Below are 22,834 nucleotides of genomic sequence, written 5' to 3'. Positions count from 1 at the left end.
GGGCTAATAGGAATGCAAAGAAGTGTAGGTAAACAGTCTTGGGGCAACAGTGCTGTGTGGAATTGTCTATGTTGTGGCATGTTGATTTTTCTCTCTTTTGCTTTTTTTCTTTGATTATGTAAGAGCTATCTCATTTTAACTTCCAATAGTGATCATGCAAGTAAAAAGACAAAAGTGAGAAAGCATGTACTTTTTAAATGGAAATGTATTTATGATTACAAGTGAAACATGGCATTTTTGTCAATATAAAGGCAATTTGGCTAGATGCAGTGGCTCACGCCTGTAATCCCAGCACTTCGGGAGGTCAAGGTGGGCTGATCACCTGAGGTCAGGAGTTTGAGACCAGCCTGGCCAACATGGTGAAACCTTGTCTCTATTGAAAATACAAAAATTAACCAGGCCTGGTGGCGAGCGCCTGTGATAACAGCTAGCTGGGAGACTGAGGGAGGAGAATTGTTTGAAACCAGGCAGCAGATGTTGCAGTGAGCTGAAATGGTGCCAACATACTCCAACTTGGGTGACAGAATGAGACTCCTTCTCGAAAATAAAGAAATAGTTAATTAATTTTAAAAATAAGGGTATTTTGGCTTACACAATGTCCCCTTTATCATAAATATTGTTATATTTACATGATTCACTATCAGTAATAAATGTTTTATGATGAATATTGGCAGTGTAAACCAAAGCCTCAAAAACCCTCACCCAAAAACCTTATGGGCAACTGAAAACCCCTCACACACAGGTAACTACATGGAGTAGCAAGAGGCAGCTGTCTGCCATTGGTAGATAAGAGCATTAAGAAAGATATAGCTCTACTCCTGTGTCTAAGTCACAAGTGCACAGAGTCTGTTTAGACCTGAAAACAGACACATTGAAACAAAACTTCTCACAAACACACATTCAAGGCCTTTTAGCAAGTACGACACAATAGCAACATACTTCTGAGGCAGAATAAGAATACTAACAGAAAGTACTTCTGTGGTGCAGGCACACAGGGCCAGCTGAAGTATTAGGGTGCAGAACTAATAATAAGCTACTGTCTGTATGCAAAATGAGGTACTTGAAGGTTGTGGAGATTGAACTTAAATAAAGCAACAAAGATCAATGTAGTTCAACTAGAGATTGGCTTTGCCCAACACTTGTACTTGAGGGTTCACAGAAAAAGAAGCATCTGCTTCTGGGTATAAATACTATATGCATTAATCTATATTGTTCATCTACACACAATGTTCAGTATTTAGTTAAAAAATTATTTGGCACATATAAGTCAAGAAAATATTACTGATCATCAAGAAGTATAATCAATACAAATAGATTCAAAAATGTCTTAGATGTTAGAATTATCAGAAACTTTAACAAATAATAATGTGTTAAGGGATTTAATGGAAAAAAGTAATGATATACATTAAAAACGGAGAATTTTTAAAGTAATAAAAAGAATCAAATTGAAATGTTGGAAGCTAAAAACATGCTATTAATGATAAATAATTTTTCTGGTAGTCTTATCTGCTGATTGAATATCAAAGAAGAAATAATTGGTGAACTTGAATTCATGCTATTAACCTAACTAAATAAATACGTGCACGCACACACACACACACACACACACACATACACACAAACAGTGGCCAAACTGTAATGGAGCAGCTGTGATATTTAGTACAATATAATATCATTTAGCATATACACTATTGGAATGCAAGAAGGATAAGAGAGCATGAGATAGAAAAAAATTGAAAAGTTAATATTTGAAGATTTACCAAAATTAATAAAAGATACAAAACTGCAGATTCATGAAGCTCAGAGTACCCCTAGAAGGACAAATACAATGAAAAACATGCCAAGGTACATTACAGCCAAAATTATGAAAACTAAAAATAAAGAGAAAATCTTTAATCCAACCAGTGGGATAAAAAAGAAACTTTACATACAAGAGAATAAGAAGAAGAAGATAGCAGACATTTAAAAAAAAAAAGCATGCAACTAAATGATGTTTTTAAAGTGCTTCAATTAAAAAAGAAACTAGAAATACATATCCAAAAACTATGTTTCTTAAACTGTAGGTAAGGTGAAAAAGTTATACAAAAATGAGTGAATAAACAGGACAGAGAAAATATATTAAAAAATATAAAAGTTCCTTTCAAAGTACTCTTAACATATGATTTTTGAATGCATCATTTAAAATAATAGTTAAGAAATAAAAGGTTTACCATGTATATTGAAATAAAGTATCTGACAGCAAAACATGACATATTGAAGAGTATTCGTTGAAAATACACATTAATATTGTTTTAAGTGGATCATATAGATTTTAACATAAACTGTAGTAATTTTATTATGCATATTTTAATGTCTAGTGCAACTGTGAAAGTAACATAGGTAGACATAATTAAATAATAAAAAGATAAAATAGAATTCTACAAAGGTTTGATCTACCTGAAAGCACATAGGAAAAAGAGACAATAGAGAAAAGAGCAGATGTACCAAATATACAGATGGTATGTTAATTATATAATTGGTATACTTAAATACAAACATTAAAATAATTTAATTACATGTAAATAAATACCTCAGTTAAAAGGAAAAAAATCCAGAATGAATAAAAACACAAGATCCAAATAAATGGCTTTTAAAATAAATACACTTTAAAGACATATTTAGTTTAAATTAAATAAATAAAAAATGATATACCATGCTGAAGCTAAGTAATAGAAAAGAGATATGACAGTACTAATACGAGACAAAGCAGACTTCAAAGAAAATATTTTAAAATGAAAAGTGGGATATTTCATAGTTATAAAAAGTTAAGTAAGAAGATATTGCAATTCTAAATCTTTAAATAGGTATGCATCTGATAAGAAAATTCCCAAAAACACATAGTAAAGACTGATGGAAACAAAGGGAAATATGGACCAATCACAAAATATAAGTGAAGAATTTTATATCTTTAGTAATTTATAAAATAAGTAGGCAATAAATTCCATAAAGTAATAATGATTTAAACAAAACTGTCAACCAATTTGACATAATGATATTTTTAGAATTTAAATACAGTAAATAGAATAAATATTTTTTGCTTTCAAGTGCACATGGCATATTTGCCAAGACAGACCACAGGCTGAGTCATTACAAACATTTCTATAACTATCTAAGTAAACATTTATGTAACTGTCTAAGACCTGACATCATGCAGAATATGTTCTCTGATCAAAATAATATTAAAATAGAAATTAGTAACATTAAGCTCTCTAGAAAATTCATAAATATTTAGATATTATAGAAAGCATACTAAATAATATCTCATTCTTTTAAAATATTAATAAAATAATCACTAGGAAGACTGGTGAATAATATAGAATACACAAATTGCCAATATCAGGTTTAAATGAAGAAATATTGCATTAGATGCTTCAAATATTAAAAGAATAAAAAGAAAATATTTGGAACAATGTTATACCAGCTAATTTAGATAAAATTTAAAACATCCTTGAAAGAAACAAATTACTAAAACTGACTCAAAGAATAACAAATATGTTTTGTCTTATGTATCTTGCATAAACTGAATTCATGTTTTAACAAGTTCCAACAACAACCAGTAAATGCACTCCAGGAAAACATGACTTCAATGGTGACTCTAGTACTTAAGAAATATATAATATTAATTTTATGTATAGTCATTTAGAAAATAGAGGATGAAATGCTTTCTAACTCATTTTATTGGGCCATTATTACCATGGTACTTGTTACAGACTGAAAGTTTATATTCCCTCAAAATCTATATGTTGAAATCCTAACCCCCAATGTAATAGTATTAGGAGGTAAGTAGACTCTTTGGAAGGCGGTTAGGACATGAGGGTGGAGCCTTCATGAGTGGGATTAGTGTGCTTACAAATAAGACAAGAGAGCTTGCTTGTTCTCTCTGGCCAAGGTCACGTGAGGATATAGCAAGAAGATGGCCATCTGCAAACCAGGAAGAATTTTCTAACTAGACACAGAATCTGTCTGCAGGCTCTTTGATCTTGAACTTCCCAGCTTTCAGAACTATTAGAAATAAAATGTTTGTTAGCTAAGCCACCTAGTCTGTGGTATTCTGTTATAGCAGTCTGAATTGACTAAAACCATACTAGAATGACACAAGAACTTTAAAAGATAATACAGACCAATATCACTCATGAACATAGATGCAAAGTTCATAATAAATGTTAGCAAATCAAATTCATCAATATTTCAAAATGATATTATAAAAACCAAGCAGTATTTATCCTATGAATGCAAAGTTTAACACAATAAAATAAATAGAAGTTATTTACTACATAAGTAAATAGAAATTAATAATGTGATTCTTTTCAATAGATGCAAAATGTATTTAAAAACATAACACATTTGTATCACAATTATGTTACTTAGTTTTCTTTACTTTGTTGCCATCTACCTTTATCATTAAAGGATAAGAATGCAAGGTATTGTTCTAATCTTACCTATGCTACCTCTTTGTTTATTACCTAGACTGTAAGGTAATAAAACAGATACATTCTTTACCACCTGCTTTACATAATACCATATTTTCTTTCCCATTATTCTGTGTAGATGTGTAAAGTATCATTTTTTTTCATGAAATATGTATGCCATGTGCTGTTCTCAATAAGAGTTGATTCATTACACACCCTTAGAGAACACTTTTCTTCCCAAATGATTTATTTTCTCTTTAAATGGAGGAAGGTTACTGACAATCATGGTATGTGCCATGGCTTAATTAAATGAGTTCTTGTCAGAACAAGAGGAGCAAAATCAAACTTGGGCTAAGCCAAAGCATGACGCTGGCAAAATTTGGCCTCTGGATTCTTAGAAGTCCTCCCCATATGTCCAGTGATTGACAGTCCTCTTTTCATCAGACAAACACACTTTTGGAAGGGTCTTTGATAACAGATATAATCACTTTGGTGTGACCTTTTCCAGTATTTTATTGATGTTTAATAGCAAGACATTGAAACATTCTATAATAATTGTCCCTTTATTTTCTCTGTGCAGTGGTATCCATTTTTTGCTTTGTGTATTTTAAAGCTCCATTATCATTATGAAGAAAATTTCGTTATTCTTAGTAATATATCTTTGCTCTGAGATCCAATCTGTCTTAAAGTGATATGGCCCCCTCTAGCTTTGTTTTGACTAGTGTTGACATAATATATGCTCTTACTTTCTTTTCTTTTAGTTCATTTGTCCTCACTTTTAAAAAAGCTTTTTTGTGCAGTCAACAGGGTTGGACCTCACACTTTTATCCAAATGAATACTCTCTGTCTTTAATTTTGGTGTTTAGACCATTTACATCTAATGTATTATTATTTTTAGATTTGATTAATTATCTTGCTATTTATTTTATAATTGTCCAGTCTACCATGTTTTTCTTTTTTTTTTTTTTCTTTTTTTTCGCATTTTCTTGCACTGAGTACGTTTAATGATTTTCTTTTATCTCCTTTGTTGTCCTCCTGGCTAAAACACTTTATCATTTTAATGACTGCTGTAGAGTTTATAGTATATTTTTCTTTAACTTACAGACCAGTTTTAACTGCTATTACGTGCCTGATAATATTTAATTGGATGCAAGATATTATTACTTTTTCTCATTTTTGTTGGATAATATTTGTATTGCTATACATACCCTAGTGTTTTATTCTGTGATTCAGCTAAGTTACCTGGAGTCAGCGCTATATTTTTATTTCTTGCTTTTGTGATTTTCTTAAGCAACTGTAAAGTGGTACTCAATCTATTGCTAATTATTCTCTACTGAAGCATGGCTTTTCTGAATTATCTATTTAATGTCCCATGAGTTCTTCCAGTTTTGTTGGTAAAAACAGCCCCTATTCATGAATGCTAGATGCTGTTTTTATTAAACTTCTTCAGATGATTTTTTTCCTAAACTGGAACAGTTTTCTCACACATACGCATTGATCAGTATACTGAAAACTTGAGGCAGATCTCTGGGGTTTTTTCTCTACTCAAACTTGAGCACTCAGCACTGGCTAAACCAAATTTGTAGCTAGATGTCTTTAAACAAAATCTCTTCTTCCAGCTTCCTGTGCTCCTTAAAAACATTTTAACTTTACAAACTTCCTAAACACAGTTATCTTTTAACTATTCCTGTATGTTTCCAAAACATGTTGTGTGCACCCTTATTAAGAAGTCAGCACTACCTTACAGAAGTATAAACATTTGTCTGTCTTCCTTGAAGAGAAAAAAAAATTATTTGTTGATTTGTACATTTTTACACTTCATAGTAAGAATAATATGGATTAACACAGTAGTAATTGACAATATTTGTTGTTAGATAAACAATACAAAAGTCTCAATCATTTCTATAACTCAAAAGTATAGTCCTGGAATCTAGAAGGCTAATAAAAGAAACAGAAGTACCCCAAATTTTCCAACAAGATTTCAAAAGTGAGTGAAATGTCAATTACTGTGAGTAAATGAATCAGTTTCCTCCTCTGCATTGTGCAAGTTTTGTATGCTGGTAATACCTAATATTAAATAAATCTAATATGAAGTATTGTTATTCAGTATTAACACAGTATAAAATAAACTCTTTCCTTTTTTCTAAAATAGCAATTTTCTCTGACAAATTGAACTATAGTTTGTGTGTGTTCTTAAATCATGCAGGACAATTTCCTAAAGGTCTTTGCTTGTAAGACAAGCCTTCACTCTAAGAACTAGGCTTTCAAGTACATGGGGTCGGAGGAAGTAAGTCAGAGGGTACATAGCAATAAGGATTTTATAAACCTTTCTTCCTGTCTTCTGACCAAGGCTATCCACTCTTTAATGCTCAGATCATCTGTTGTTTATAATTTCCAGAAAACAATTGATCTTTTTTTCTAATAACATATAGAGCAGAATTCTATTTTTTTGAAATTTTCCAATTTTTTTGAAGGATTTGAAGTATTTGTCAAAAATTGAATTTAGGTTGAGTCTACTGTTCTACTTGTAGCTGTTTCTAATTCTGGGAGGTTCTTGTTCTTTGTGCTCAGAATATTCTCTCTTTGAAAGACTGATCTGTCTCCTTCAAATCCTTAGTTTAGATGTTGTTATCTGACCACTGTCTCCCATGAGCATGTTTCCTTTAAAGAATGAAGCTAATGATCATTAAAGGTTTTGTCCTGGGCTCTGTAACAGTCAGCTACAGTATTATTACCTCACATGATAACTGTATAGTTTTCTCCATACCTGGGAAACATCTCTTATACTTGATATAGGAAATGAAAATAATTTCAACAGACACAGATTTTAGACTGTTTAAAATCACTTTGTATGAGTTAAGAGAGGATAATCTTTAAATACACTTCCAATTCAAGATTAAACCCCAAACTTCAAGAGGTTCCTTTGATTTTGGCTATTTCTCAGTTCATTCAATATAATTAGCTGTGCTTGGTGGCAGATTCTAAAGAAAAGATCCAACTTGCACATAAGTCAATTGTTTTAGAGAAAATATTAATTAAAATAAGTGGTGGATTAACTTAAATCAAGCAGGATCATGCCTCTATTCTGAGTTGGAATTCCTGACCCATTTTTCTGTCTTCCTGGATACAATATAGAAATATATATTTGATAAATATCTCCATCCAAAAAAATGAGTTCAAAATCACATTTAGAGCTTTGAACTAAAATCTTTCACAGTAACAGATGCTGTTTCCTGAAACAAACTCATTCCACCCAGTGTATTTAATAGCATCAATTTTACAAGTGAGGGGCAGGTGGGTGGAGGAACATGCATCTCATAACGTGCCTCCCTTTATACTCATTCATATATTGCACATTTTTCCCATTTGTGTTTTTACAGGCACACAGATTATTATAGTTGCATAGCCAGGGTGATACCAGCAAGGCCTGGGGTCCAGCTTTGCAGCACATTTTTGCAGTGACTGTGACAAGCTTGGAAAAATGACCTGGTTGACAACTACATTTATCTGTTAAATGTATCTTGGAGCAGAGAATAGTAACAACGGAGATGATACTTTTACTCTTTCTGTCCAGAAAGTCACCTCTGCACTTAAGATAAAGAATAAGAAGCAGCCTTGTAGATAGAAAAGAACACATTATTTATTGATAGTACCTTTTCGGTTTTTCTTCTTTTTCCACAGAGACTTAAAGAATTAAAGCAACGGGAATTTGCTCGAAATGTAGCTTCTAAGTCTTGGAAAGATGAAAAGAAACAAGAAAAAGCACTTAAACGACTTCATCAGTTGGCTGAGTTAAGGCAGCAATCTGAATGGTAAGAAAGGTGTCTGGGATAGTGCAAAACTCTCTTCAACCTACTGGGAAATTTTAAAGGCAAATCTATTGTAACAATGTAAACAAATAATAATTAACTAACAGATGTGTCTGTTAGGCAAATACAGTTAAACATTCATAAATTAATTACTTTTGGTCTTTGATATTTTTCTTTCCTAATATTGTTAATTTAATGTACTCTATAATGAAATGATCCCAGAATGATTCAAATACATTAGCATTTATTCTATTCAGATGACTCAATGGATTAACATTGTTTCTCAATATATTTTTTAAATTTTATAATAATTTTAAAAATCATAAATAACAATGCATTTTGGGGTTGGGGAATAAGTCTTCTGACCATTTTCGTCTACACACCTGAGTCTAGTGTAAATAACACTATCATTGTCTGGCTGACAAACAAGCTGTAATTAATACAGTTAAGTTTACCACACAGTGCCATTTAAATTGATAATTATAACAAGCTTTATACTAATACATTCTTGTAGCTGAAAAATAGCAGTTTTATGAAAGCTTGGAACCACTTGATGTTTCAAAGTTGTTACCTGGAATGCAATTAAATTTGCAGATTGTGATTTGTGTTCATATGAATCATCATATAAAACACTAATATAGCTAATTAATGTGGTTGACAGCAACCTGATGAATTGTGAAATTTATGCCCTTGTGCCAGAATTTAAACCCCTGTTGCTTAAATGGAAAGTAATACGTAATAAACAGGAGTTAGGGCTGAATTAGTTACCACAAAATATTAGACTTAAAATGTAATTCTAGGGAATCATTTATTTTTGTAAGACCAATTATGAGTAAAAATACAATTAGTATTCAGCTTGCATGTATTTATGTATTTGTAACTCTTAGAATAATCTAATTAGTTTATGCAAATACATAAAAGATAATCACATTTAAAATAAATGAGAAATCACAGCCAATACAATGAAAGACTTATCATATGTTATTCAAACATATTGTCAATAAGAACTCAGACAGTCCTTGCCAAAATAGGGCTTAGAAAGAAAATTTCTATAGTTGTTAGGGTAGGATGCAGGAATAAAATCTAGTGAACATGTCAATTCCTGAGTGATTAATGATGAGATGCAATAAGTCAGATCATAATAAGTGGGACAAGCCCTACCATAGTCCTACCATAGAGATACATCTGTAGAAAGGTACCTAAAGGCCACAACAGTAAATCTAAATAGTCTCAACAGATATAATTTTGGTTGTTAGTCATTATGAAAGTTGTCACACTTCTACATTTCCGCTTACTCATTCAATATTTTCCTCTGGGGTAAATAACGAAGGATCAGAGGCGCCTTGATGATGGCAGTGGTGATGGTGGTGATGATAATGATAATGATGGTGATGATGATGTTTTGTTTAGAAGTTCTAAGTTTGCCAGAGCTACCCATTCAGCTTCTTCCAAATGAAAATGTCCACCCTATTAAGTTTCAGCTGTCCCTCTGGAAACCTTATTCACCAAACAAACACAAACCTAACCACATCTTGTTGGTGATTTTATAAAATAGGCACGCTCTCTAGGTCACAGTGTGTCCATATTGTTAGAGAAAAGACAAGTGTTCAGCTTTCTAGACACAGCGTGAAACTAGGAAAATAATTATTTTTTAAATTTTCTGCTACCCAACACCTGCCTCTTAGCCAATTGCTCTCTCTGCTTAAACGTCCTCATTACTGAAGAAAAGTCAATGAACAGGATTATTAAATACTTTATTTTGGTAGCTAAACTGACAAATGAAAGTTAAAAATAAAATAAATAGAAAAAAAATCGTTGGCATTACCCTTCTCCTGGACAATCTTTCTTTGCCGTTTTTCCTCATAATAAGGACTTCTGAGTAGGATGATCCAGATAACAAAATTCTTCTGTGACCCTTTGGGAGAAGAGTGGTAAATTTACTGGTAGAGAGAATATTAGAATCAGATTCTTGATAAAATGATGGCAAAAAAAAAAAAACCCAGAAAGATCTTATAAATCATCGTCAAATTTGGCCATCTCTTAAGTAGTTCCAGCCAACCTGTTTCCTCAGCAATAGCAGTTATTATATGCAGGTGAAGGGATAGTCACTCTCTGTAAGTGAACTTCATATATATATGTCTAAGTATAGTACATCTTGCTATGAAATTTTTCCAAAATTTAAAAATTTTAAGGCTATTGATTCTGGGACTATGAATTCTTTAAATGGTGTCATTTAAAATTTTTAAAATTAAAACTTCATATAAGAACTTCATATGAAGGTTTTCATATAAGAGTTGGATAATGTGGATCATTAAGAAATGACACAATTTAAAGAATTCATATTGCTTTGATATGTTTTTTGTTCTGTTTGGAAAAGATACATTTTGAACAGGAGAGAATCAAATTGTGCATTTGTTAAGTTGTAGAGTATTAGAATTTTTGGTGGAAAATTTGAATGGATAATCCATTAATAAGAATTAAAAGCCTAACTCTACAGACATTTTATTAACTGTTATTTTAAAATAGATAAGAAAATATTTAAAAAACTAAAGAAATAAAATTCCAAAGAAGGGAGGGGAATATTACATGTGGAGATAACTATAAAAATTAAAGCTTCATTGAGAATGGAGCTGTGGTTTCCAGGGACTGGCTGGTGGGAGAAACTGGAAGGTATTGGTCAAAGTTTGTAAACATTCCATGAAAGATGAATAAGTTTTGAGGATCTAATGTAGAGCATGATTACTATAGCTAATAATACTGTATTGTTTACTTGAAATTTGCCAAGAGAGTGAATCTGGTGTCCTTATCCCACACAAAATGATAACTATGTATATGACAGATGTGCAAATTTGTATGCATTCAACAAATGATCACATTGAATACCCTGAATATATAAAATTTTCATTTTCCAGTTATATCTCATTTAAGCTGGAAAATGTTAAAGCTTTAATAATATTATAATACATAAACTTGTATTAAAATAGAATTTGAAACACTACAAAGATAAAAACATTTTCTAAAATAATAATAGCTGTAATTTAAGAAAAAGGAAATTAAAGTCAATAAAGCAACAAGATAAAAAGTTTAAAGAATAAAAATAAGAAGTATCAAAGATTAACAATAAGGACAAAAGGTTGAAACTTGTGAAAAATCTGTAATTATTAAAGCAATTTGAATTGCAAAATGAGAACCAGAATTAAGGACAAGAAGCTAGAGCACACTATAATACAAAAACAATAAGAGCAAATAAATTTTAAAGGAATGTAAAAGGAAGAAGCTTGCACATTAGAGAGATAAATGGTAAAATAAAACAGCAGTACAGAAAAGAATATTTAGATTAGCATAAAGCAAGAAAAGGAATAAAACAGTGTGAGAATAATCAGCAAAAGTACTATTAAGAAAAGTATATATATAATATAATATAGATACTAAAATATACACATAATAATATAATTGGGAAAGGAAGAACAATAATATCCATACATCAGACTTATGGAATAATTTTGACTGAGTTTCATACAGCTGATAATGTCAGATTGATTGAAGTTTCTGGAGAAGGTTAACTTAATTCAGAAGCATAATTCCTACTTAATCCAAATTGTAGCTACAAATATGGAAAATAATCTCTTTGGTGCCAAGGCAAAGTTGAACACTGCAGCTGTTTCTGGATCACTTCCTTTTATCTTCAGGCTGGAGGTACTTTCAAAGACCAATAATGTTCTAATAAAATCTCTATGCTCCTTTTTTACTTTTATGCTTGAAAGAAATATTCAGTAACCCACATACTATCTTAGAATGCTCTTCACTATTCCTCTCATTAAATATGTCTAATATCCCCTCTCTAAAGAACATAAAAAGATGACTCAAGAAAAGAAGAATAATGTAATGAATAAGAAGTTTACATTATGAAACAGTTACTGTAAGGAAGAGAATATAGCTTTAAAAAACTTCTAAATTTACTTTTTTACAAGATTTAAAGGAACTCTGTAATTCTAAAATTACAGCCATTAATTCATGAAGATGAGACAATCTAAAATCATTCAAAACTGAATGGTGACTAAAATTATTGTTTACAAATTAAAATCCATATGGCCATAATTTGTAAACAGATTAAATTTTGTAAAACATTGAGTCAGTGAAATAGAAATGAAATCAAAGAAATTCTCCATGAACTACAGCAAAAGACTGAAGATAGAGTAAGGTACTGAAATAAATATCAATACCTAAAGGATATATTCAGGAAGCCAATGATTTTAAAACATAAATTTCAAAGGAAGCAATAATCAGAGAAATCAAGGAAAAAAATATATCTGAAATGAAGAAAGTTAACTTGAAAGTGCCCAAGAACTACTAGTAAAAATTCAGCCAAAGAAATCAACCTGTAACTATGTTCTGTTAAAACATTATACATATATATGCATATATTAATATACATGTATATATACATTTTTATGTAACCAATGTAATAAATTATATATATTTATATTTTTACATTTTTTCAAAAGGGAAAAGCGTACAAGCACACAAGCAGATTCATTTCAGAGATAAATAAAAGGAGGCTAATTCAATATGTCTGTAATTATACGTATAGAGGCAGTGAAGCAAATTGCATGAAGTTTGGTGGCCAAAAGGAATGTGACTCCAGAGTTCTATGCTGATTGGCCAAATAATCATAAAAGAAAACAACAAGAATTTGTTAAACAAGGACTTAGAAAGCACTACTCTCCGTTACAATATCAACAACATAAGGAAGAGATATTAGTTGGTTTAGCATTTTATATTCAAGAAACAAATGACTAGATGAAAGTAAAATAAAAATCAGAATTAGAAATAAGCAAACAAACACATCCAAGCATATGGAACAAGACAAAGGAAAAGAATGCCAGTTCAAAGCCAACAATAAGAAAAATCATGTGATTGGTATTGCCTTCTTTCTGGTGAAGCCTTCTTTTATAGTAGAGGGTATATAGGTAGACTGTGAAAGTGCATATAATTTTAATCTAAAGAATTTTATCTCTTATATGTGTTGGTATTTTCAGTCTTCTGTTTGAATTGCTAATGAAGCTCAGTAGATAATCTTATGAAAATATTTAAAAGATAAAACATAATACAGAAATGGTAGAAAAATATTTTGGTAAGTAAGAAGAAAAAGAAAAGATTTCAAAATCATTGATGATATTTAGATAGATTGTACATGTGTCTTATTTTATTATACAATTATTGTTGTTAGTCAAATTACTGACAAGTCATATAGAAAGAACTTACCACTTTGTTTCAAAATGAAGTGAGTATGAGGGAATTTTAAAACCGAGGAACCAAATGTTATAAAATGTTAGACCTAATACATAAAAGCAAATTAAAGAAGTATTTATATATTTTATAGTGACTTTTAATTCTAGTAATTTCTTATTTAATATGAATGCACTGATTGGAAAACTATTCGTGAAATAATGTTAAATCTGTATTCCAAAGACTGATAGATTCTGGAGGACACATATGGTGATGTCAATGCTTTAGTAGCACTAGCGTAAGTACTCACTTGCTATTGCTTTTTGGTAATTTCGAAATACTGCAGATAAACAATTCATTTTAGAAACAGCCACTATAAAACTTAGGCTGAGCTATATAAGCACAACAAAACATTACATTTTAGAAGATGTAGCTCATAAGTTGTAAAATAACTCATCATAGAAACACTATAAAACTTTCATATGTAGATATGATTCAAAATCTAATATCTTAATCATTTAAATATTTATTGTATTTACAGTGTTTCTGGGAATGGACCAGCATACAAAGCCCCCAGGATAGCCATAGAAAAGCAACTCCAGCAAGGAATTTTCCCCGTTAAGAATGGCAGAAAGATATCATGCATGAAGAGTGCACTTCTCCTTAAAGGAAAAAATCTTCCTAGAATCATTTCCGATAAACAGCGGTCCACCATGCCAAATCGACACCAATTACAAGCAGACAGGTGTTATTTGTTTGGAAATCGGATACCGCAAACATCTTCAGATCTCAGCAATGCAAATCACAGAACAGGAGTATCATTTTCTTTTTCCAAAAAAGTGCACCTAAAATTAGAGTCTTCAGCATCAGTTTTCAGTGAGAACACCGAAGAAGCCCATGATTGTAACAAGTCACCCATTTATAAAACAAAACAAACTGCAGATAAATGCAAGTGCTGCAGGTTTGCAAATAAAGATACACACCTTACCAAGGAAAAAGAGGTAAACATCTCACCAAGCCATCTGGAAAGTGTTTTACACAATACCATCTCCATAAACTCTAAAATTTTGCAAGACAAAAATGACTCTATTGATGAGACACTAGAAGATTCAATTGGCATTCATGCTTCGTTCTCTAAATCTAACATTCATCTTTCAGATGTAGATTTTACTCCTTCCAGCAGAGAAAAAGAAACTAGAAATACATTGAAGAACACTTTAGAAAATTGTGTTAATCACCCATGCCAAGCAAATGCTTCCCTCAGCCCACCAAACATTTACAAGCATAGTGATGCCAGGATATTTGAATGTCTGGATGAGTTTTCATCACCAGAGCCAAGTGAGCAAAAGAGTACAGTGCATCTGAATCCAAATTCCAGAATAGAGAACAAAGAAAAATCTTTAGATAAAACAGAAAGAGTTAGCAAAAATGTTCAAAGACTTGTAAGAGAAGCATGTACCCATAATGTGACATCTAAATCACTGCCTTTTCTCCACGTTCAAAGCAAGGATGGCCACACCACTCTTCAATGGCCTACAGAACTTCTGCTGTTTACAAAAACAGAACCCTGTATCTCTTATGGCTGCAACCCACTGTATTTTGATTTTAAGCTTTCTCGGAACACAAAGGACGGCCACAATCCAAAGGACTTAAAAACAGAATTGGGTGAGAAGCCCTTGGAAGTGAAGACTAAAAGAGAGAGCCAAGTCTCAGGTTTAATCAAAGGCCAACAAAAATTGAACCAAGAAGAGAATGAATATCTGAAACCAAAGATGATGATAGGTAATCTGGATTGGGAAAAATTCCAAAGAAAATATAATTTGGACTACAGTGATTCTGAGCCAAATAAGCGTGAATATAGTTTTAGTGCAAATGATTTGGAAATGAAAAATCCTGAAGTGCCTCTTTACCTCAATATGTCTCTAAAGGATTGTGCTGGAAAGAATAACCATAGTGAGAATGAACTTAAAGAACCCACAGGGGCGCATTGGCAAGGCTGCAGAAAGGTAGTTCTAAATGATACGGATGAGGGCCTATCTTTTCCTACCTACATCTCTAGGACTAAAAAGCATAAACTGATTTCTTGCAATCCTCGATCACAGTTTGAAGATGAAAGGCAATTCAACTGCAAGTCCAGTCCTTATACGATAGAGGGTCACAGTGACCATGGGAAAGACTTCCGTGTAATTCTGAAGAGCAACCACATCAGCATGACCAGCAAGGTTTCTGGATGTGGAAACCGAAGATACAAGAGATGCTCTCCAAAGTCTTCTTTGAATAGGCATTCTTACCCTTCGGAAACATCCCCTAGCAGCATGTCCAGCCTCAGAAGTACTTGTTCAAGTCATAGATTCAATGGTAATAGCAGAGGTAATTTGCTCTGCTTCTGTAAAAGACAACACAGTTCAGTTGAAAGGCACAAACGGAAATGTCGAAAGCACAACTGTCTCTACTTGTCTGATGAAATAACTAAGAGCAACCAAATGCCATCTGAAACACAGAAAGAGAGAAACTGCAAATTGTGGGAATCATTTAAAAATGAAAAATACTCAAAACGTAGATATTGTCACTGCAGAGAAAGACAAAAACTGGGCAAAAATCAACAACAATTTTCAGGGCCAAAATCTACAAGAATCATTTATTGTGATTCTAACTCACAGATTTCCTGTACTGGAAGTGGTGAAAAACCACCTAATTGCCAGGGAACTCAGCATGACAGACTGGACTCTTACTCAAGAGAGAAAATTTATTACTTGAATAAAAGCAAGAGAAATCAAGAGTCTTTGGGCAGCCCCCACATTTGTGATCTTGGAAAAGTCAGGCCCATGAATTGTAACTCCGGGAATATCAGCTGCCTTCTAAACAACTGTTCCAGTGGCCCTCCAGAAAGCACAGAATTAAACATTACAGAAGCAGAGAGGACCCCTCTAACAGCAAAAAGCCTTTTAGAAAGAGTACAAGCCAAGAAATGTCAGGAAAAATCAAGCAATGTTGAGGTCTCTTCAAGCAGTTGTAAAAATGAATTAGAGGCTCATTCGCAAGTCCCATGCACAATTCAGCTTGTACCATCAGGCTGTAACAGAGAAGAATTGCCTTTGTCTGAAAAAATACAGTATGCAAGTAAGAGCAGAAATGATCAAGACAGTGCAATTCCAAGGACTACAGAGAAAGACAAAAGCAAAAGTTCACAGACAGATAGTTGTACAATTTTAGCAGACACTGATTGTGATAACCATCTTTCTAAGGGTATAATTCACCTGGTAACAGAGTCTCAGTCACTAAACATAGAAAGGAATCCAATAGCAAAACAACAATCAAAACTTTTAATTGGTGAAATCCAACCTTTTATTCAAAGCTGTGACCCAGTGCCAAATGAATTCCCTGGTGCTTTTCCATCTAATAGGTATACTGGTGTTACTGATTCCACAGAGACCAAAGAAGACCAAATAAATCTAGACTTACAGGATGTAAGCATGCATATAAATCATGCGGAGGGAAATATAAACTCTTCCTATGACAAAACTATGCAGAAGGCTGACAAAGTCGAAGACGAATTAGAAATGTATCATAAATCTATCTCTCCCCCTTTAATTCAACAGCCCATAACATTTTCTCCTGACGAAATAGATAAATATAAGATCCTACAGCTACAAGCCCAGCAGCATATGCAGAAGCAACTCCTATCAAAGCATCTTCGAGTTTTGCCTGCTGCAGGACCTGCCTTCTCTCCGGCCTCAACCATACAGACCGTTCCAGTTCACCAGCACACTTCTGTCACCACCATTCACCACACATTCCTGCAGCATTTTGCTGTTTCTGCTTCCTTAAGTTCTCATAGCAGTCACCTCCCTATTGCTCATCTTCATCCTCTTTCACAGGCACATTTCACTCCTATTTCATTTTCGACTCTGACTCCAACCATTATCCCTGCACATCCCACCTTCCTAGCAGGTCATCCCCTGCATTTAGTAGCAGCTACCCCCTTCCACCCATCTCACATAACACTTCAGCCCCTGCCCCCTACAGCATTTATTCCTACACTGTTTGGCCCTCACTTAAACCCAGCCACAACTTCTATCATCCACTTGAATCCTTTAATCCAACCGGTATTCCAAGGTCAAGATCTTTGCCATCATTCTTGCTCTAGCCAGATGCAACAGCTAAATGAAGTAAAAGAGGCCTTAAATGTGTCCATGCACTTGAACTAATAAGTGTTAAAGTCCCTCTTGTGGATAATTTTTTTTAATTTTCACTATCTATAAAATAATATATTTAAAACAGTCTATCAATTATAAGATTTAAAATATTGCTGCCAATTCAAAATGTGACCAATACATAATTATGACCTGAATTGCCAATATTAAAACAAGAGCATTTTAATAATTTTTTAGCTTGCCAAAATAATAGGCAAATTTAAAATAATTTTATGAAAGGGTATAGGGAAGAGGGAAAAGGGTGAAAGATTTGTTTTGGATGGGTTTTCACGTAATGTTATAAAATAGCAACAGAAACCATTCAAGCAGAGCATTAAAATTAAAAAGAAAAATCAAATGAAATATGGCACCCTGTATTCTAAGTGTTTGTTATGAGAATGAATGAGTGTTGATTTGGCTTATTTGTTAGATAATAAAAGGTCAGTGAAATGAAGCGATTATTAAAAGTAATTTCTATGGTTAACTACTAAGTTTTCAATTAATGTACTCCGTTACTGTATTTTCATAGGAAATAAGAACAAAACATTTTCTGATTAGGTTGAAATTATACTTCAGTAAAAACAATCTTTATAGATTGTACTTTTGAGTTTCTGTGAAAAATAAATTTCCTCCTTCATTTCACATAAATCTATGTCAAGATAATTTTGTAAGTATAAGAATCAGCAAAATCTAAAACTAAGAATGTTTAACTTTTGTATTAAAAAAGATACAACTATCATTAGTATTTGATAAAGCAAACTCTAAAATGTACTCAGAATAACCTTTTCAATATATTGGTCAATCTATCAAATAGTACAGGAATTAAGATGTTAAGTGTTTATTATTCTTCTACTCAAAAGTTTTACTATGTTCAGCTAATATACCTGTAAGGATAGAAGTAAAGGTTTGAAAATGTCGATGTTTTTACATGTTTCTTGAAGATATTAAATATCTGGTGTGTTTTATTCAATTGTGCTAGATATTTATGGAACAATGAATGATGATGAATAAAATCACCATACATGTAATTTTGCAAACAATTTCAAACATTCAAAATGGTTTTTGGCCCACAAAATTTTTATTTCATACATCTATATTGGTGCATGATCCTAGAGTTAGGTTTATTATTTTATGTTCTTAAGCTTGAGTTTCAGAGAAATCAAACTTAACAGAAATGGAGGTGGTCATTTATCTAATAATGCTGCCTATACGAAGATGCAAACTCCTCTACCACTAGAAGATTAGAGGATGTCTTCTTCAGCCTTGGCTTCAAAATGAAGACAGCTATATTTACTTAAGGTCTGTTGTGATTCAGGTAGAGTCACCCTAACCACTGGTTTGCATTATCTTCTTTACTTTTCACAACTGTATTTTTAAATCAGTATTATGATTCCTTATTATAGATAAGGAAAATGAAGTAGAAAAGTTAAATACTAAATGCTTGGTAAACAGTAGGAAAGGACATCTTTGATTCAGGAGAGACGGTGAGAGGTGAGAGGTGAGAGAGAAAGAGTGGAGAGAATAAAAAGAATAAAAGGAGATAAAATAAATTTGAAGTTTTAACAGAAAGAAAAACTGTAGTTTCTAAGATATCATCAGAAACTTGTGAGATAAGAGTTCTGAGTGGTATGTAACAGTGACAAAATCTAATTAATTTAAAAGGATTGGAAAAATGAAGAAAAACCATCAAATATCAAGAAGCTATACTTGCATGGAATTCCATGAAAATAATTATAAAAGACCATTGATGACAATGAGTAAATCCAGAAAGAAGCGAGATAAATGAAATATTTCTTATAAAATGGATGACAAATGGTCTAGCAGGTTTTTTTTTAAGTAATGTGAAAAATTATTTCCTAAATCAAAAAATTACAAAGCTGGTACACAGCCAAGATAATCATGAGAACTCACTAGAAGTCCTGTTATAAAAACACTAGCCATCTGATTGATTTTAATAATTGTCTTGGTGACAATTTAAACTCTCAAGTTAGACCAGAGCACCTCTACTGAGCACTTAATTTTGACTAATAAAGACAGATTGATATGAACGGATGACATGGAAATGACTATTCCATCTTGTATTAACAGTGATGAAGTGTTCACCAGACAAACTAATTTGGACTATGTAGAAAGCAGACTTCTCCCTTTAAATAAAAGATAATTTTTACTCCAGAGTGAGAAATTGGAAAAATTGTGGCATCACATGAGGAAAAATGCAAATATGCAACTAACGCCCCGCAGATCAATAACTGTGGGCTGAAACACAGTTTTGTTTTCTATTTTACCTTAAGAGAAACACATTCCGGGAAAAAAATAAAACAAAGAATTTTAAATATATATTAAACTTTAAATTAGTTCAATTAAAAAAATTGTCACTGTGATGGATTGTATTTTTAGCAGTATTTCCTTCCATTTAATTATTTGACAGGTGACTTTGAGCATTAAATTTATTTTATGACTATTGCCTGATATTTACAGGGTAATTTTCTTTATGGAATCACTGTTTCACAAGTGGCTTATGGAGGCAGTTTATAAAAACCTCTTTCAAACTCTAAATGCTTAAGAAAGGCTGTGAAATCTTATACACAAGTACACACACACACACGCACAAACATACACTTATCTATATAGTTTTCTTAAAGATTATAAACCAGTCTAACATCAGATAGTATCATTGAATTTGAGGTACAGTTACACAAAATAAGTGCTTTGTATGAAGAACTGAAAATTTGGGGAAGTTCATCTTCTTAATAATTCCCTGCCAAATTCAGCAATAAAAAAAAAAATACAATGGGCCTATAAAAATGTAAAGGTGAACTTAAGGTTTACCTTTAAGGCATTATAAATAAAATATTGGAAATTATTAGAATATAGAGAATGATTTAGAAAGTCTCCAATTCCCAGAGTTTTTTGCTTAGGTAGACATTTTACAAAATGATCCCTTGAAATTTATTTCATCTACCTAAAATGGATTTAACAGTGACCCCTTTTCTTTAGTTTCTGCCAGGACTTAATGGAATCTTTCTGTTATTTCTGAATGGAAATATACTCTAAGACACTAATTCTGTAAAACATTTCTGTTAAGTGGAACACTTAACCGGCAAAATTACTCAGGATTCTATTGCGGAATCTCATTATCTCCTTAGTGCATGAAGTTACTACTTACACAGTTGTAAATGCTGATGGCAACACAGCTTTCTGAATTTTACCACCATACTTTCAAGCTGATCCCAAAACATTATACGTTTCAAAACATTTGAAACAATAACTGAAGATGTGGAGATCGTCTATCCATTAAGATACCACTTGGTATTCAGGTGCTCTTCATGTACGTGAATGAAACGTCCAGACACTCTCCCCAGGATGTGTGGATAGTTGACTCCTTAGTGGTGAAATAATATGGCTGATCATCTCAAATTAGTAGCACATTTCTTAAGATTTTCTAAAAAGTTATTCACATTTTCAGAGTTTCTTTCTGGGTTTTCAGAAACATAGTTAACATTCTTGAAAATATATATAAATATCAGATCCAGTTTTGTAAAAACACAATTTAAGAGATCTAAATCTTACATATCAATGTATACAGCTAAGATACTTAAGGATAAAATGGACCTAGTGCTCATCTCTAGCCCAGCAAAGCTTGTGAAATGGTTTAGTTTTGATTCTTTAAATTTTATGAACTCATGAAGAGAAATGTGCTCTCGTTGGCAAGTAAAAACATTATTAAAAAGCAAGTGAGTGACTAGCTCCACACAATAGTTGGGAAAACAGATAATTGCCCTTTGTGGCTCAGACTGAAACCACTTCAATAAGACGAGAATTTCCTACTAAAATACAAATTCTGCTGCCAATAAGCCTGGGTCTAGAGGATTTTCTAAGGTTATCATTTCATTCCAGCAAAAATATTATCCGCTTCTTCTATTAGGTAGACATTGAAGGCAATTGTTGTATCTTTGGATTAAGCTATATTAAATGGAAGCAGCCCCTGAATGGGTTAGGTTTAGAATAAGCCAAAGGGTCATTTTCATATAGGAGCTACATATAGGAAAGGGTGCTCCCAATCCACTTTTTAAATTCTTTTTCTCAAAGTCACTTCCTTTTTATGCAACCCCTCTGCCAACCACACCCCCCATTTTTCTTAAATAGCAAGAGTAAGAATATCTTGTGAGAAACATTAAAGTAAAATCAGGCAAATTGGGAAACTTAAAATGTGTATGAGTGCACACGTGGGTGTGAATGTGTGTGTTTTTAATAAAAATACTCTTTAGTCTTTTATTGTAGATCTTGATCTTTGTTCAAAACAGTGTTTTCCAAAACATATTCACATATTGAAACAATAACTTCAAGAAGAGCTTTCTTATTCCCAAACAAAATTGTTATTTCCTTCAGTATGTGAGATAAAATAGTTGACAATGTAAATTGGTTGTGTAGCTGTTTAAAGCAAATTCCCGTCTTAATTCTAATTAAGTACTTAATTTGTAATTAAACTTGGTGAACCTCTGGCAATATGATACATAAACCAATAATTTTATTTTGCATTTTCTGTATAAATTGTCTTTTTAAACTATACTGTGGCTAAGTAAATTGCACTATTGTACATGCAAAGCAGCTTTTTTAGGTTATTCAATAAATTACTTGGACTGTAGTTCAATGCAATAATATTTTTTTCAATAAAAAGCTTAATGATATAGGAGTGTTAGTCATGTATTTCTAACAAAAAGCATACCAAAATATAAGAACAAAATCAAATGCAAATGGTGTGGAAATATTCTGTATTTTACACTGCTGAATTAAAATGCATTTATCATTTTATTTATTACTGTATGTATTTATATTATATATTTAAAGGCTGGGATTTCTTAGACTTTCTTAAAATTTTAGTGTTATTAAAATAAGCTGTTTCCTCCAAATGAAAATAAATATAACTGTAAAACTTCTATAGATGCATCCTTTGTTGGAACCTACAATATATATACATATACTATAAAATCTGTTTCTCTTTGTTTGCTTTAAAAATGTGAACTAATCCTTCGCAATATTTTAACAAAGCTTCATGGATAGTTTCAGGAATGTATTCTCTAATTGGTAATATAATATGGTAGCATTCTACACATTTATTAAAACTTTAGTATAAAATCTAGAGATACTTTAATTA

General features: G+C 32.1%; 1 protein-coding gene across 1 annotated transcript in view; it reads left to right on the top strand.

Moving 5' to 3' along the window:
• ZNF804B (zinc finger protein 804B) overlaps positions 1 to 19,474 on the top strand; it is a 108,496-nt gene extending 89,022 nt beyond the window's left edge. The window contains exons 2-3 of the mRNA XM_032252985.1: positions 8,130 to 8,260; positions 14,028 to 19,474. Coding sequence (XP_032108876.1) covers positions 8,130 to 8,260; positions 14,028 to 17,694 — 3,798 coding nt within the window. The 3' untranslated portion in view covers positions 17,695 to 19,474. The remainder of the gene's footprint in view (positions 1 to 8,129; positions 8,261 to 14,027) is intronic.
• Positions 19,475 to 22,834: the final 3,360 nt, after the last annotated feature.

Source organism: Sapajus apella, unplaced genomic scaffold (assembly GCF_009761245.1).
Source record: "Sapajus apella isolate SASKATOON/1434 unplaced genomic scaffold, GSC_monkey_1.0 scaffold81, whole genome shotgun sequence".
In the NCBI taxonomy this organism is placed as follows: domain Eukaryota; kingdom Metazoa; phylum Chordata; class Mammalia; order Primates; family Cebidae; genus Sapajus; species Sapajus apella.
Note: the sequence above shows the minus strand (reverse complement) of the source record. Positions and strands in the feature narration are given on the sequence as shown.